Source organism: Hydra viridissima, unplaced genomic scaffold, assembly GCF_058129835.1.
Source record: "Hydra viridissima isolate aposymbiotic clone 2 unplaced genomic scaffold, HvirCarnegie_v1 scaffold_8, whole genome shotgun sequence".
In the NCBI taxonomy this organism is placed as follows: domain Eukaryota; kingdom Metazoa; phylum Cnidaria; class Hydrozoa; order Anthoathecata; family Hydridae; genus Hydra; species Hydra viridissima.
In genome coordinates this window covers 13,417,357-13,434,997 of record NW_028324307.1, presented here as the reverse complement: position 1 = coordinate 13,434,997, position 17,641 = coordinate 13,417,357, and the positions used below count along the sequence as shown (strand labels likewise).

General features: G+C 42.0%; 1 protein-coding gene across 1 annotated transcript in view; it reads left to right on the top strand.

Moving 5' to 3' along the window:
* Window positions 1–17,641, top strand: part of LOC145186235 (uncharacterized) — a 101,861-nt gene that overhangs the window by 8,900 nt on the left and 75,320 nt on the right. The window contains exon 3 of the mRNA XM_090094652.1: window positions 1,093–17,628. Within this exon, the coding sequence (XP_089950778.1) occupies window positions 1,093–17,628 (16,536 nt within the window). The remainder of the gene's footprint in view (window positions 1–1,092; window positions 17,629–17,641) is intronic.

Genomic DNA, 17,641 nt, shown 5'->3' with positions numbered 1-17,641 from the left:
AAACTTTTGTGCTTCTTATTTTTCCTATAAGATTTTTTGTAATGGCTTTTTTCTAACTAAATATTAAAATTTTTATAACATGTTCATATTCATTTTAAAGCTAAATACTTTTTCTTTAATAAATAAAAAAAATTAAGTCGATATCATTTTACAGTTTTTCTTTATTAAACAAAAACCAAACATACTTGATAAAAATTCTGCAATCGTTTAAACTTTCGTGAATAGCTGTATTTAGCATGCTGCTTACGAAGAAATGTAAAAGGATTAGAGAAAAAGTTTCATTGGGTGTAACCATCATGCTCTTGATGCAAATTTAAAATATATGATAACCGATTACTTTAAAGGGGCAACTACACTGCTTAACCTCAGTTATTAAGTTACTAGTAAATTAACAGAGAGTACAAGCTACTGGAAGCATCTTTTGGAAATTCTGGAAAATACCTTAAAGAAAGTAGAAGAACATTGCTAAAGGCATATGGCTTCTCTTAATCAGTTGATTACTTGTTACACAAAGTTTAAGAAAACAGGAAGCTTCCCAAAAAAATTTTAAAAAGTTGGAAAATATAAGCAAGATAATACAAAATTGCTTAGCAATCTATGCTTTTATTTAGCTTATATTTACTTTGAGAAGTTCAACAGTCAGAAAAAAATCTTTAAACAGGCATGATTAATGGCACATGCAGTGGTATCTTGTTTTCAAGCCAGCTTAAGCAGTATAACTGCAAATATCTGGCAAATATGTGCAAATATAAAGCAATTATGACTTTACAGAATTAATTACAAGTTGAGAAAATGATATCAAAATAAAAATTGCTGTACTAAATATATAATAAAAATTATAAAATTTCATCAGACAATAAACTCAAGCAAACCTGTAAAATCATATTACCTATTAAATAAATTTTATTAGATATAAAACTAAACACTAGTACATTTTTGATTTTTGAATAATAACTCTAACAAAAAGAGAAAAAAAAGAGGTATTTAAAAATTGTCATAGTTCTAAGGAACATAAACACCATCTTGCTCTTGTACTGACTATATTGGACTAGGTGAAGCCCCTTATAAACTAAAACACATTCTCCTTTGTAGAATCAACTGAAACCACCACTACTGAAGCTGCAACAACTACAACTATAGCTTTGACCACCACAACTGAAGCTGAAACCACCACTACTAAAGCTGCAACAGCTACAACTGAAGCTGAAACCACCACTACTGAAGCGGCAACAACTACAACTGAAGCTGGAACCACCACTACTGAAGCTGCAACAACTACAACTGAAGCTTCAACAACTACAACTGAATCTGAAACCACCACTACTGAAGGTGCAACAACTACAACTGAAGCTGGAGCCACCACTACTGAAGCGGCAACAACTACAACTGAAGCTGGAACCACCACTACTGAAGCTACAACAACTACAACAGAAGCTTTAACAACTACAACTGAAGCTGAAACCACCACTACTGAAGGTGCAACAACTACAACTGAAGCTGAAACCACCACTACTGAAGCTGCAACAACTACAACTGAAATTGCTACCACTACAACTGAAGCTGCAACAACTACAACTGAAGCTGCAACAACTACAACTGAAGCTGAAACCACCACTACTGAAGCTGCAACAACTACAACTGAAGCTGAAACCACCACTACTGAAGCTGCAACAACTACAACTGAAGCTTCAACAACTACAACTGAAGCTGAAACTACCAATACTGAAGCTTCAACAACTACAACTAAAGCTGAAACCACCACTACTGAAGCTGCAACAACTACAACTGAAATTGCTACCACTACAAATGAAGCTGCAACAACTACAACTGAAGCTGCAACAACTACAACTGAAGCTGAAACCACCACTACTGAAGCTGCAACAACTACAACTGTAGCTTTGACCACCACAACTGAAGCTGAAACCACCACTACTAAAGCTGCAACAACTACAACTGAAGCTGAAACCACCACTACTGAAGCGGCAACAACTAAAACTGAAGCTGGAACCACCACTACTGAAGCTGCAACAACTACAACTGAAGCTTCAACAACTACAACTGAAGCTGAAACCACCACTACTGAAGGTGCAACAACTACAACTGAAGCTGGAACCACCACTACTGAAGCGGCAACAACTACAACTGAAGCTGGAACCACCACTACTGAAGCTACAACAACTACAACAGAAGCTTCAACAACTACAACTGAAGCTGAAACCACCACTACTGAAGGTGCATCAACTACAACTGAAGCTGAAACCACCACTACTGAAGCTGCAACAACTACAACTGAAGCTGCAACAACTACAACTGAAGCTGAAACCACCACTACTGAAGCTGCAACAACTACAACTGAAGCTGAAACCACCACTACTGAAGCTGCAACAACTACAACTGAAGCTTCAACAACTACAACTGAAGCTGAAACTACCACTACTGAAGCTTCAACAACTACAACTAAAGCTGAAACCACCACTACTGAAGCTGCAACAACTACAACTGAAATTGCTACCACTACAACTGAAGCTGCAACAACTACAACTGAAGCTGCAACAACTACAACTGAAGCTGAAACCACCACTACTGAAGCTGCAACAACTACAACTGAAGCTGAAACCACCACTACTGAAGCTGCAACAACTACAACTGAAGCTTCAACAACTACAACTGAAGCTGAAACTACCACTACTGAAGCTTCAACAACTACAACTAAAGCTGAAACCACCACTACTGAAGCTGCAACAACTACAACTGAAATTGCTACCACTACAAATGAAGCTGCAACAACTACAACTGAAGCTGCAACAACTACAACTGAAGCTGAAACCACCACTACTGAAGCTGCAACAACTACAACTGTAGCTTTGACCACCACAACTGAAGCTGAAACCACCACTACTAAAGCTGCAACAACTACAACTGAAGCTGAAACCACCACTACTGAAGCGGCAACAACTAAAACTGAAGCTGGAACCACCACTACTGAAGCTGCAACAACTACAACTGAAGCTTCAACAACTACAACTGAAGCTGAAACCACCACTACTGAAGGTGCAACAACTACAACTGAAGCTGGAACCACCACTACTGAAGCGGCAACAACTACAACTGAAGCTGGAACCACCACTACTGAAGCTGCAACAACTACAACTGAAGCTTCAACAACTACAACTGAAGCTGAAACCACCACTACTGAAGGTGCAACAACTACAACTGAAGCTGGAACCACCACTACTGAAGCTGCAACAACTACAACTGAAGCTTCAACAACTACAACTGAAGCTGAAACCACCACTACTAAAGCTGCAACAACTACAACTGAAGCTGAAACCACCACTACTGAAGCGGCAACAACTAAAACTGAAGCTGGAACCACCACTACTGAAGCTGCAACAACTACAACTGAAGCTTCAACAACTACAACTGAAGCTGAAACCACCACTACTGAAGGTGCAACAACTACAACTGAAGCTGGAACCACCACTACTGAAGCGGCAACAACTACAACTGAAGCTGGAACCACCACTACTGAAGCTACAACAACTACAACAGAAGCTTCAACAACTACAACTGAAGCTGAAACCACCACTACTGAAGGTGCATCAACTACAACTGAAGCTGAAACCACCACTACTGAAGCTGCAACAACTACAACTGAAGCTGCAACAACTACAACTGAAGCTGAAACCACCACTACTGAAGCTGCAACAACTACAACTGAAGCTGAAACCACCACTACTGAAGCTGCAACAACTACAACTGAAGCTTCAACAACTACAACTGAAGCTGAAACTACCACTACTGAAGCTTCAACAACTACAACTAAAGCTGAAACCACCACTACTGAAGCTGCAACAACTACAACTGAAATTGCTACCACTACAAATGAAGCTGCAACAACTACAACTGAAGCTGCAACAACTACAACTGAAGCTCAAACCACCACTACTGAAGCTGCAACAACTACAACTGTAGCTTTGACCACCACAACTGAAGCTGAAACCACCACTACTGAAGCTGCAACAGCTACAACTGAAGCTGAAACCACCACTACTGAAGCTGAAACAACTACAACTGAAATTGCTACCACTACAACTGAAGCTGAAACCACCACTACTGAAGCTGCAACAACTACAACTGAAGCTTCAACAACTACAACTGAAGCTGAAACCACCACTACTGAAGCTGCAACAACTACATCTGAAGCTTCAACAACTATAACTGAAGCTGAAACCACCACTACTGAAGCTGCAACAACTACAACTGAAGCTGAAACCACCACTACTGAAGCGGCAACAACTACAACTGATGCTGGAACCACCACTACTAAAGCTGCAACAACTACAACTGAAGCTTCAACAACTACAACTGAAGCTGAAACCACCACTACTGAAGCTGCAACAACTACAACTGAAGCTGAAACCACCACTACTGAAGCTGCAACAACTACAACTGAAGCTTCAACAACTACAACTGAAGCTGAAACTACCACTACTGAAGCTGCAACAACTACAACTGAAGCTGAAACCACCACTACTGAAGCTGCAACAACTACAACTGAAATTGCTACCACTACAAATGAAGCTGCAACAACTACAACTGAAGCTGCAACAACTACAACTGAAGCTCAAACCATCACTACTGAAGCTGCAACAACTACAACTGTAGCTTTGACCACCACAACTGAAGCTGAAACCACCACTACTGAAGCTGCAACAGCTACAACTGAAGCTGAAACCACCACTACTGAAGCTGAAACAACTACAACTGAAATTGCTACCACTACAACTGAAGCTGAAACCACCACTACTGAAGCTGCAACAACTACAACTGAAGCTTCAACAACTACAACTGAAGCTGAAACCACCACTACTGAAGCTGCAACAACTACAACTGAAGCTGAAACCACCACTACTGAAGATGCAACAACTACAACTGAAGCTTCAACAACTACAACTGAAGCTGAAACCACCACTACTGAAGCTGCAACAACTACAACTGAAGCTGAAACCACCACTACTGAAGCTGCAACAACTACAACTGAAGCTTCAACAACTACAACTGAAGCTGAAACCACCACTACTGAAGGTGCAACAACTACAACTGAAGCTGGAACCACCACTACTGAAGCTGCAACAACTACAACTGAAGCTTCAACAACTACAACTGAAGCTGAAACCACCACTACTAAAGCTGCAACAACTACAACTGAAGCTGAAACCACCACTACTGAAGCGGCAACAACTAAAACTGAAGCTGGAACCACCACTACTGAAGCTGCAACAACTACAACTGAAGCTTCAACAACTACAACTGAAGCTGAAACCACCACTACTGAAGGTGCAACAACTACAACTGAAGCTGGAACCACCACTACTGAAGCGGCAACAACTACAACTGAAGCTGGAACCACCACTACTGAAGCTACAACAACTACAACAGAAGCTTCAACAACTACAACTGAAGCTGAAACCACCACTACTGAAGGTGCATCAACTACAACTGAAGCTGAAACCACCACTACTGAAGCTGCAACAACTACAACTGAAGCTGCAACAACTACAACTGAAGCTGAAACCACCACTACTGAAGCTGCAACAACTACAACTGAAGCTGAAACCACCACTACTGAAGCTGCAACAACTACAACTGAAGCTTCAACAACTACAACTGAAGCTGAAACTACCACTACTGAAGCTTCAACAACTACAACTAAAGCTGAAACCACCACTACTGAAGCTGCAACAACTACAACTGAAATTGCTACCACTACAAATGAAGCTGCAACAACTACAACTGAAGCTGCAACAACTACAACTGAAGCTCAAACCACCACTACTGAAGCTGCAACAACTACAACTGTAGCTTTGACCACCACAACTGAAGCTGAAACCACCACTACTGAAGCTGCAACAGCTACAACTGAAGCTGAAACCACCACTACTGAAGCTGAAACAACTACAACTGAAATTGCTACCACTACAACTGAAGCTGAAACCACCACTACTGAAGCTGCAACAACTACAACTGAAGCTTCAACAACTACAACTGAAGCTGAAACCACCACTACTGAAGCTGCAACAACTACATCTGAAGCTTCAACAACTATAACTGAAGCTGAAACCACCACTACTGAAGCTGCAACAACTACAACTGAAGCTGAAACCACCACTACTGAAGCGGCAACAACTACAACTGATGCTGGAACCACCACTACTAAAGCTGCAACAACTACAACTGAAGCTTCAACAACTACAACTGAAGCTGAAACCACCACTACTGAAGCTGCAACAACTACAACTGAAGCTGAAACCACCACTACTGAAGCTGCAACAACTACAACTGAAGCTTCAACAACTACAACTGAAGCTGAAACTACCACTACTGAAGCTGCAACAACTACAACTGAAGCTGAAACCACCACTACTGAAGCTGCAACAACTACAACTGAAATTGCTACCACTACAAATGAAGCTGCAACAACTACAACTGAAGCTGCAACAACTACAACTGAAGCTCAAACCACCACTACTGAAGCTGCAACAACTACAACTGTAGCTTTGACCACCACAACTGAAGCTGAAACCACCACTACTGAAGCTGCAACAGCTACAACTGAAGCTGAAACCACCACTACTGAAGCTGAAACAACTACAACTGAAATTGCTACCACTACAACTGAAGCTGAAACCACCACTACTGAAGCTGCAACAACTACAACTGAAGCTTCAACAACTACAACTGAAGCTGAAACCACCACTACTGAAGCTGCAACAACTACAACTGAAGCTGAAACCACCACTACTGAAGATGCAACAACTACAACTGAAGCTTCAACAACTACAACTGAAGCTGAAACCACCACTACTGAAGCTGCAACAACTACAACTGAAGCTGAAACCACCACTACTGAAGCTGCAACAACTACAACTGAAGCTTCAACAACTACAACTGAAGCTGAAACCACCACTACTGAAGCTGCAACAACTACAACTGAAATTGCTACCACTACAACTGAAGCTGCAACAACTACAACTGAAGCTGCATTAACTACAACTGAAGCTGAAACCACCACTGCTGAAGCTGCAACAACTACAACTGAACCTGAAACCACCACTACTGAAGCTGCAACAACTACAACTGAAATTGCTACCACTACAACTGAAGCTGCAACAACTACAACTGAAGCTGCAACAACTACAACTGAAGCTGAAACCACCACTGCTGAAGCTGCAACAACTACAACTGAAGTTGCTACCACTACAACTGAAGCTACAACAACTACAACTGAAGCTGAAACCACCACTACTGAAGCATCAACAACTACAACTGAAGCTGAAACCACCACTACTGAAGCTGCAACAACTACAACTGAAGCTGAAACCACCACTACTGAAGCGGCAACAACTACAACTGAAGCTGGAACCACCACTACTGAAGCTGCAACAACTACAACTGAAGCTTCAACAACTACAACTGAAGCTCAAACCACCACTACTGAAGCTGCAACAACTACAACTGAAGCTGAAACCACCACTACTAAAGCTGCAACAACTACAACTGAAGCCTCAACAACTACAACTGAAGTTGAAACCACCACTACTGAAGCTTCAACAACTACAACTGAAGCTGAAACCACCACTACTGAAGCTGCAACAACTACAACTGAAATTGCTACCACTACAACTGAAGCTGCAACAACTACAACTGAAGCTGAAACCACCACTACTGAAGCTGCAACAACTACAACTGAAGTTGCTACCACTACAACTGAAGCTACAACAACTGCAACTGAAGCTGAAACGACCACTACTGAAGCAACAACAACTACAACTGAACCTGAAACCACCACTACTGAAGCTGCAACAACTACAACTAAAGCTTCAACAACTACAACTGAAGCTGAAACCACCACTACTGAACCTGCAACAACTACAACTGAAGCTGATACCACCACTACTGAAGCTGCAACAACTACAACTGAAGCTTCAACAACTACAACTGAAGCTGAAACCACCACTACTGAAGCTGCAACAACTACAATTAAAATTGCTACCACTACAACTGAAGCTGCAACAACTACAACTGAAGCTGAAACCACCACTACTGAAGCTGCAACAACTACAACTGAAGCCTCAACAACTACAACTGAAGCTGAAACCACCACTACTGAAGCTGCAACAACTACAACTGAAGCTGAAACCACCACTACTGAAGCTGCAACAACTACAACTGAAATTGCTACCACTACAACTGAAGCTGCAACAACTACAACTGAAGCTGCAACAACTACAACTGAAGCTGAAACCACCACTACTGAAGCTGCAACAACTACAACTGAAGTTGCTACCACTACAACTGAAGCTACAACAACTACAACTGAAGCTGAAACCACCACTACTGAAGCTGCAACAACTACAACTGAACCTGAAACCACCACTACTGAAGCTGCAACAACTACAACTGAAGCTTCAACAACTACAACTGAAATTGCTACCACTACAACTGAAGCTGCAACAACTACAACTGAAGCTGAAACCACCACTACTGAAGCTGCAACAACTACAACTGAACCTAAAACCACCACTACTGAAGCTGCAACAACTACAATTGAAATTGCTACCACTACAACTGAAGCTGCAACAACTACAACTGAAGCTGCAATAACTACAACTGAAGCTGAAACCACCATTACTGAAGCTGCAACAACTACAACTGAAGCCTCAACAACTACAACTGAAGCTGAAACCACCACTACTGAAGCTGCAACAACTACAACTGAAGCTGAAACCACCACTACTGAAGCTGCAACAACTACAACTGAAATTGCTACCACTACAACTAAAGCTGCAACAACTACAACTGAAGCTGCAACAACTACAACTGAAGCTGCAACAACTACAACTGAAGCTGAAACCACCACTACTGAAGCTGCAACAACTACAACTGAAGTTGCTACCACTACAACTGAAGTTACAACAACTACAACTGAAGCTGAAACCACCACTACTGAAGCTGCAACAACTACAACTGAAGCTGAAACCACCACTATTGAAGCTGCAACAACTACAACTGAAGCTTCAACAACTACAACTGAAGCTGAAACCACCATTACTGAAACTGCAACAACTACAATTGAAGCTGAAACCACTACAACTGAAGCTGCAACAACTACAACTGAAGCTGCAACAACTACAACTGAAGCTGAAACCACCACTATTGAAGCTGCAACAACTACAATTGAAGCTGCAACAACTACAACTGAAGCTGAAACCACCACTACTGAAGCTGCAACAATTACAACTGAAGCTGCAACAACTACAACTGAAGCTGAAACCACCACTACTGAAGCTGCAACAGCTACAATTGAAGCTGCAACAACTACAACTGAAGCTGAAACCACCACTACTGAAGCTGCAACAACTACAACTGAAGCTGAAACCACCACTACTGAAGCTGCAACAACTACAACTGAACCTGAAACCACCACTACTGAAGCTGCAACAACTACAACTGAAGCTTCAACAACTACAACTGAAGCTGAAACCACCACTACTGAAGCTGCAACAACTACAATTAAAATTGCTACCACTACAACTGAAGCTGCAACAACTACAACTGAAGCTGAAACCACCACTACTGAAGCTGCAACAACTACAACTGAAGCCTCAACAACTACAACTGAAGCTGAAACCACCACTACTGAAGCTGCAACAACTACAACTGAAGCTGAAACCACCACTACTGAAGCTGCAACAACTACAACTGAAATTGCTACCACTACAACTGAAGCTGCAACAACTACAACTGAAGCTGCAACAACTACAACTGAAGCTGAAACCACCACTACTGAAGCTGCAACAACTACAACTGAAGTTGCTACCACTACAACTGAAGCTACAACAACTACAACTGAAGCTGAAACCACCACTACTGAAGCTGCAACAACTACAACTGAACCTGAAACCACCACTACTGAAGCTGCAACAACTACAACTGCAGCTTCAACAACTACAACTGAAATTGCTACCACTACAACTGAAGCTGCAACAACTACAACTGAAGCTTCAACAACTACAACTGAAGCTGAAACCACCACTACTGAAGCTGCAACAACTACAACTGAAGCTGAAACCACCACTACTGAAGCTGCAACAACTACAACTGAACCTGAAACCACCACTACTGAAGCTGCAACAACTACAACTGAAGCTTCAACAACTACAACTGAAGCTGAAACCACCACTACTGAAGCTGCAACAACTACAATTGAAATTGCTACCACTACAACTGAAGCTGCAACAACTACAACTGAAGCTGCAACAACTACAACTGAAGCTGAAACCACCATTACTGAAGCTGCAACAACTACAACTGAAGCTTCAACAACTACAACTGAAGCTGAAACCACCACTACTGAAGCTGCAACAACTACAATTGAAATTGCTACCACTGCAACTGAAGCTACAACAACTGCAACTGAAGCTGAAACGACCACTACTGAAGCATCAACAACTACAACTGAACCTGAAACCACCACTACTGAAGCTGCAACAACTACAACTGAAGCTTCAAAAACTACAACTGAAGCTGAAACCACCACTACTGAAGCTGCAACAACTACAACTGAAGCTGATACCACCACTACTGAAGCTGCAACAACTACAACTGAAGCTTCAACAACTACAACTGAAGCTGAAACCACCACTACTGAAGCTGCAACAACTACAATTGAAATTGCTACCACTACAACTGAAGCTGCAACAACTACAACTGAAGCTGAAACCACCACTACTGAAGCTGCAACAACTACAACTGAAGCCTCAACAACTACAACTGAAGCTGAAACCACCACTACTGAAGCATCAACAATTACAACTAAAGCTGAAACCACCACTACTGAAGCTGCAACAACTACAACTGAACCTGAAACCACCACTACTGAAGCTGCAACAACTACAACTGAAGCTTCAACAACTACAACTGAAGCTGAAACCACCACTACTGAAGCTGCAACAACTACAATTGAAATTGCTACCACTACAACTGAAGCTGCAACAACTACAACTGAAGCTGCAACAACTACAACTGAAGCTGAAACCACCATTACTGAAGCTGCAACAACTACAACTGAAGCCTCAACAACTACAACTGAAGCTGAAACCACCACTACTGAAGCTGCAACAACTACAATTGAAATTGCTACCACTACAACTGAAGCTGCAACAACTACAACTGAAGCTGCAACAACTACAACTGAAGCTGAAACCACCATTACTGAAGCTGCAACAACTACAACTGAAGCCTCAACAACTACAACTGAAGCTGAAACCACCACTACTGAAGCTGCAACAACTACAACTGAAATTGCTACCACTACAACTGAAGCTGCAACAACTACAACTGAAGCTGCAACAACTACAACTGAAGCTGCAACAACTACAACTGAAGCTGAAACCACCACTACTGAAGCTGCAACAACTACAACTGAAGTTGCTACCACTACAACTGAAGTTACAACAACTACAACTGAAGCTGAAACCACCACTACTGAAGCTGAAACAACTACAACTGAAGCTGAAACCACCACTACTGAAGCTGCAACAATTTCAACTGAAGCTGAAACCACCACTACTGAAGCTGCAACAACTACAACTGAAGCTTCAACAACTACAACTGAAGCTGAAACCACCATTACTGAAACTGCAACAACTACAATTGAATCTGAAACCACTACAACTGAAGCTGCAACAACTACAACTGAAGCTGCAACAACTACAACTGAAGCTGAAACCACCACTACTGAAGCTGCAACAACTACAACTGAAGCTGCAACAACTACAACTGAACCTGAAACCACCACTACTGAAGCTGCAACAACTACAACTGAACCTAAAACCACCACTACTGAAGCTGCAACAACTACAACTGAAGCTTCAACAACTACAACTGAAGCTGAAACTACCACTACTGAAGCTGAAACAACTACAACTGAAGCTGAAACCACCACTACTGAAGCTGCAACAACTACAACTGAACCTGAAACCACCACTACTGAAGCTGCAACAACTACAACTGAAGCTTCAACAACTACAACTGAAGCTGAAACCACCACTACTGAAGCTGCAACAACTACAATTGAAATTGCTACCACTACAACTGAAGCTGCAACAACTACAACTGAAGCTGCAACAACTACAACTGAAGCTGAAACCACCACTACTGAAGCTGCAACAACTACAACTGAAGTTGCTACCACTACAACTGAAGTTACAACAACTACAACTGAAGCTGAAACCACCACTACTGAAGCTGAAACAACTACAACTGAAGCTGAAACCACCACTACTGAAGCTGCAACAACTACAACTGAAGCTGAAACCACCACTACTGAAGCTGCAACAACTACAACTGAAGCTTCAACAACTACAACTGAAGCTGAAACCACCATTACTGAAACTGCAACAACTACAATTGAATCTGAAACCACTACAACTGAAGCTGCAACAACTACAACTGAAGCTTCAACAACTACAACTGAAGCTGAAACTACCACTACTGAAGCTGAAACAACTACAACTGAAGCTGAAACCACCACTACTGAAGCTGCAACAACTACAACTGAACCTGAAACCACCACTACTGAAGCTGCAACAACTACAACTGAAGCTTCAACAACTACAACTGAAGCTGAAACCACCACTACTGAAGCTTCAACAACTACAATTGAAATTGCTACCACTACAACTGAAGCTGCAACAACTACAACTGAAGCTGCAACAACTACAACTGAAGCTGAAACCACCACTACTGAAGCTGCAACAACTACAACTGAAGTTGCTACCACTACAACTGAAGTTACAACAACTACAACTGAAGCTGAAACCACCACTACTGAAGCTGAAACAACTACAACTGAAGCTGAAACCACCACTACTGAAGCTGCAACAACTACAACTGAAGCTGAAACCACCACTACTGAAGCTGCAACAACTACAACTGAAGCTTCAACAACTACAACTGAAGCTGAAACCACCATTACTGAAACTGCAACAACTACAATTGAATCTGAAACCACTACAACTGAAGCTGCAACAACTACAACTGAAGCTTCAACAACTGCAACTGAAGCTGAAACTACCACTACTGAAGCTGAAACAACTACAACTGAAGCTGAAACCACCACTACTGAAGCTGCAACAACTACAACTGAACCTGAAACCACCACTACTGAAGCTGCAACAACTACAACTGAAGCTTCAACAACTACAACTGAAGCTGAAACCACCACTACTGAAGCTGCAACAACTACAATTGAAATTGCTACCACTACAACTGAAGCTGCAACAACTACAACTGAAGCTGCAACAACTACAACTGAAGCTGAAACCACCACTACTGAAGCTGCAACAACTACAACTGAAGTTGCTACCACTACAACTGAAGTTACAACAACTACAACTGAAGCTGAAACCACCACTACTGAAGCTGAAACAACTACAACTGAAGCTGAAACCACCACTACTGAAGCTGCAACAACTACAACTGAAGCTGAAACCACCACTACTGAAGCTGCAACAACTACAACTGAAGCTTCAACAACTGCAACTGAAGCTGAAACCACCATTACTGAAACTGCAACAACTACAATTGAATCTGAAACCACTACAACTGAAGCTGCAACAACTACAACTGAAGCTTCAACAACTACAACTGAAGCTGAAACCACCACTACTGAAGCTGCAACAACTACAACTGAAATTGCTACCACTACAACTGAAGCTGCAACAACTACAACTGAAGCTGAAATTACCACTACTGAAGCTGCAACAACTACAACTGAAGCTGCAACAACTACAACTGAAGCTGAAACCACCACTACTGAAGCTGCAACAACTACAACTGAAGCTGCAACAACTACAACTGAACCTGAAACCACCACTACTGAAGCTGCAACAACTACAACTGAACCTAAAACCACCACTACTGAAGCTGCAACAACTACAACTGAAGCTTCAACAACTACAACTGAAGCTGAAACTACCACTACTGAAGCTGAAACAACTACAACTGAAGCTGATACCACCACTACTGAAGCTGCAACAACTACAACTGAACCTGAAACCACCACTACTGAAGCTGCAACAACTACAACTGAAGCTTCAACAACTACAACTGAAGCTGAAACCACCACTACTGAAGCTGCAACAACTACAATTGAAATTGCTACCACTACAACTGAAGCTGCAACAACTACAACTGAAGCTGCAACAACTACAACTGAAGCTGAAACCACCACTACTGAAGCTGCAACAACTACAACTGAAGTTGCTACCACTACAACTGAAGTTACAACAACTACAACTGAAGCTGAAACCACCACTACTGAAGCTGAAACAACTACAACTGAAGCTGAAACCACCACTACTGAAGCTGCAACAACTACAACTGAAGCTGAAACCACCACTACTGAAGCTGCAACAACTACAACTGAAGCTTCAACAACTGCAACTGAAGCTGAAACCACCATTACTGAAACTGCAACAACTACAATTGAATCTGAAACCACTACAACTGAAGCTGCAACAACTACAACTGAAGCTTCAACAACTACAACTGAAGCTGAAACCACCACTACTGAAGCTGCAACAACTACAACTGAAATTGCTACCACTACAACTGAAGCTGCAACAACTACAACTGAAGCTGAAATTACCACTACTGAAGCTGCAACAACTACAACTGAAGCTGCAACAACTACAACTGAAGCTGAAACCACCACTACTGAAGCTGCAACAACTACAACTGAAGCTGCAACAACTACAACTGAACCTGAAACCACCACTACTGAAGCTGCAACAACTACAACTGAACCTAAAACCACCACTACTGAAGCTGCAACAACTACAACTGAAGCTTCAACAACTACAACTGAAGCTGAAACTACCACTACTGAAGCTGAAACAACTACAACTGAAGCTGATACCACCACTACTGAAGCTGCAACAACTACAACTGAACCTGAAACCACCACTACTGAAGCTGCAACAACTACAACTGAAGCTTCAACAACTACAACTGAAGCTGAAACCACCACTACTGAAGCTGCAACAACTACAATTGAAATTGCTACCACTACAACTGAAGCTGCAACAACTACAACTGAAGCTGCAACAACTACAACTGAAGCTGAAACCACCACTACTGAAGCTGCAACAACTACAACTGAAGCCTCAACAACTACAACTGAAGCTGAAACCACCACTACTGAAGCTGCAACAACTACAACTGAAGCTGAAACCACCACTACTGAAGCTGCAACAACTACAACTGAAGTTGCTACCACTACAACTGAAGCTACAACAACTACAACTGAAGCTGCAACAACTACAACTGAAGCTTCAACAACTACAACTGAAGCTGAAACCACCACCACTGAAGCTGCAACAACTACAACTGAAGCTGAAACCACCACTACTGAAGCTGCAACAACTACAACTGAAGCTTCAACAACTACAACTGAAGCTGAAACCACCATTACTGAAACTGCAACAACTACAATTGAAGCTGAAACCACTACAACTGAAGCTGCAACAACTACAACTGAAGCTGCAACAACTACAACTGAAGCTGAAACCACCACTATTGAAGCTGCAACAACTACAATTGAAGCTGCAACAACTACAACTGAAGCTGAAACCACCACTCCTGAAGCTGCAACAACTACAATTGAAATTGCTACCACTACAACTGAAGCTGCAACAACTACAACTGAAGCTGAAACCACCACTACTGAAGCTGCAACAACTACAACTGAAGCTGCAACAACTACAACTGAAGCTGAAACCACCACTACTGAAGGTGCAACAACTACAACTGAAGCTGCAACAACTACAACTGAACCTGAAACCACCACTACTGAAGCTGCAACAACTGCAACTGAACCTAAAACCACCACTACTGAAGCTGCAACAACTACAACTGAAGCTTCAACAACTACAACTGAAGCTGAATCTACCACTACTGAAGCTGAAACAACTACAACTGAAGCTGAAACCACCACTACTGAAGCTGCAACAACTACAACTGAACCTGAAACCACCACTACTGAAGCTGCAACAACTACAACTGAAGCTTCAACAACTACAACTGAAGCTGAAACCATCACTACTGAAGCTGCAACAACTGCAATTGAAATTGCTACCACTACAACTGAAGCTGCAACAACTACAACTGAAGCTGAAACCACCACTACTGAAGCTGCAACAACTACAACTGAAGCCTCAACAACTACAACTGAAGCTGAAACCACCACTACTGAAGCTGCAACAACTACAACTGAAGCTGAAACCACCACTACTGAAGCTGCAACAACTACAACTGAAGTTGCTACCACTACAACTGAAGCTACAACAACTACAACTGATGCTGAAACCACCACTACTGAAGCTGAAACAACTACAACTGAAGCTGAAATCACCACTACTGAAGCTGCAACAACTACAACTGAAGCTGAAACCACCACTACTGAAGCTGCAACAACTACAACTGAAGCTTCAACAACTACAACTGAAGCTGAAACCACCATTACTGCAACTGCAACAACTACAATTGAAGCTGAAACCACTACAACTGAAGCTGCAACAACTACAACTGAAGCTGCAACAACTACAACTGAAGCTGAAACCACCACTATTGAAGCTGCAACATCTACAATTGAAGCTGCAACAACTACAACTGAAGCTGAAACCACCACTACTGAAGCTGCAACAACTACAATTGAAATTGCTACCACTACAACTGAAGCTGCAACAACTACAACTGAAGCTGAAACCACCACTACTGAAGCTGCAACAACTACAACTGAAATTGCTACCACTACAACTGAAGCTGCAACAACTACAACTGAAGCTGAAACCACCACTACTGAAGCTGCAACAACTACAACTGAAGCTGCAACAACTACAACTGAAGCTGAAACCATCACTAATGAAGCAGCAACAACTACAACTAAAGCTGAAACCCTCACTACTGAAGCTGCAACAACTATAACTGAAGCTGAAGCCACCACTACTGAAGCTGCAACAACTACAACTGAGTTTTATACCACTACAACTGAAGCTGCAACTACTACAAGTGAAGCTGTAACTATTACAACTGTTGGTTTAACTACTACAACTGTTCCTGTAACTTTAACAACTGAAGCTGCATCCACCACAGCTATTGCTGCAACTACCACAACTGTTGCTGCAACTACTACAATTCAACCTGCTACTACTACTACTCAACCTGCCACTACTACAACTCAACCTTTTACTACTACAACTCAACCTGCTACTACTACAATTCAACCTGCAAGTACTACAACTTTAGGTTTAACTACTACAATTGTTGCTGCAACTACAACATCTGAAGTTGCAACCACCACAACTGAAGTTGCAACTTCTACAACTCAACCTGTAGTTACTACAACTGAAGCTTCAGCTACTGCAACTACTGCAACTGAACCTTCAACTACTACAACTAAAGGTTTAACTACTACAACTTTTGCTGCAACTGCAACAACTGAAGTAGTGACCACCATAACTCAAGCTCCAACAACCACAATCGAAGCCACAACCACCACAAGTTTGTCTAGTTT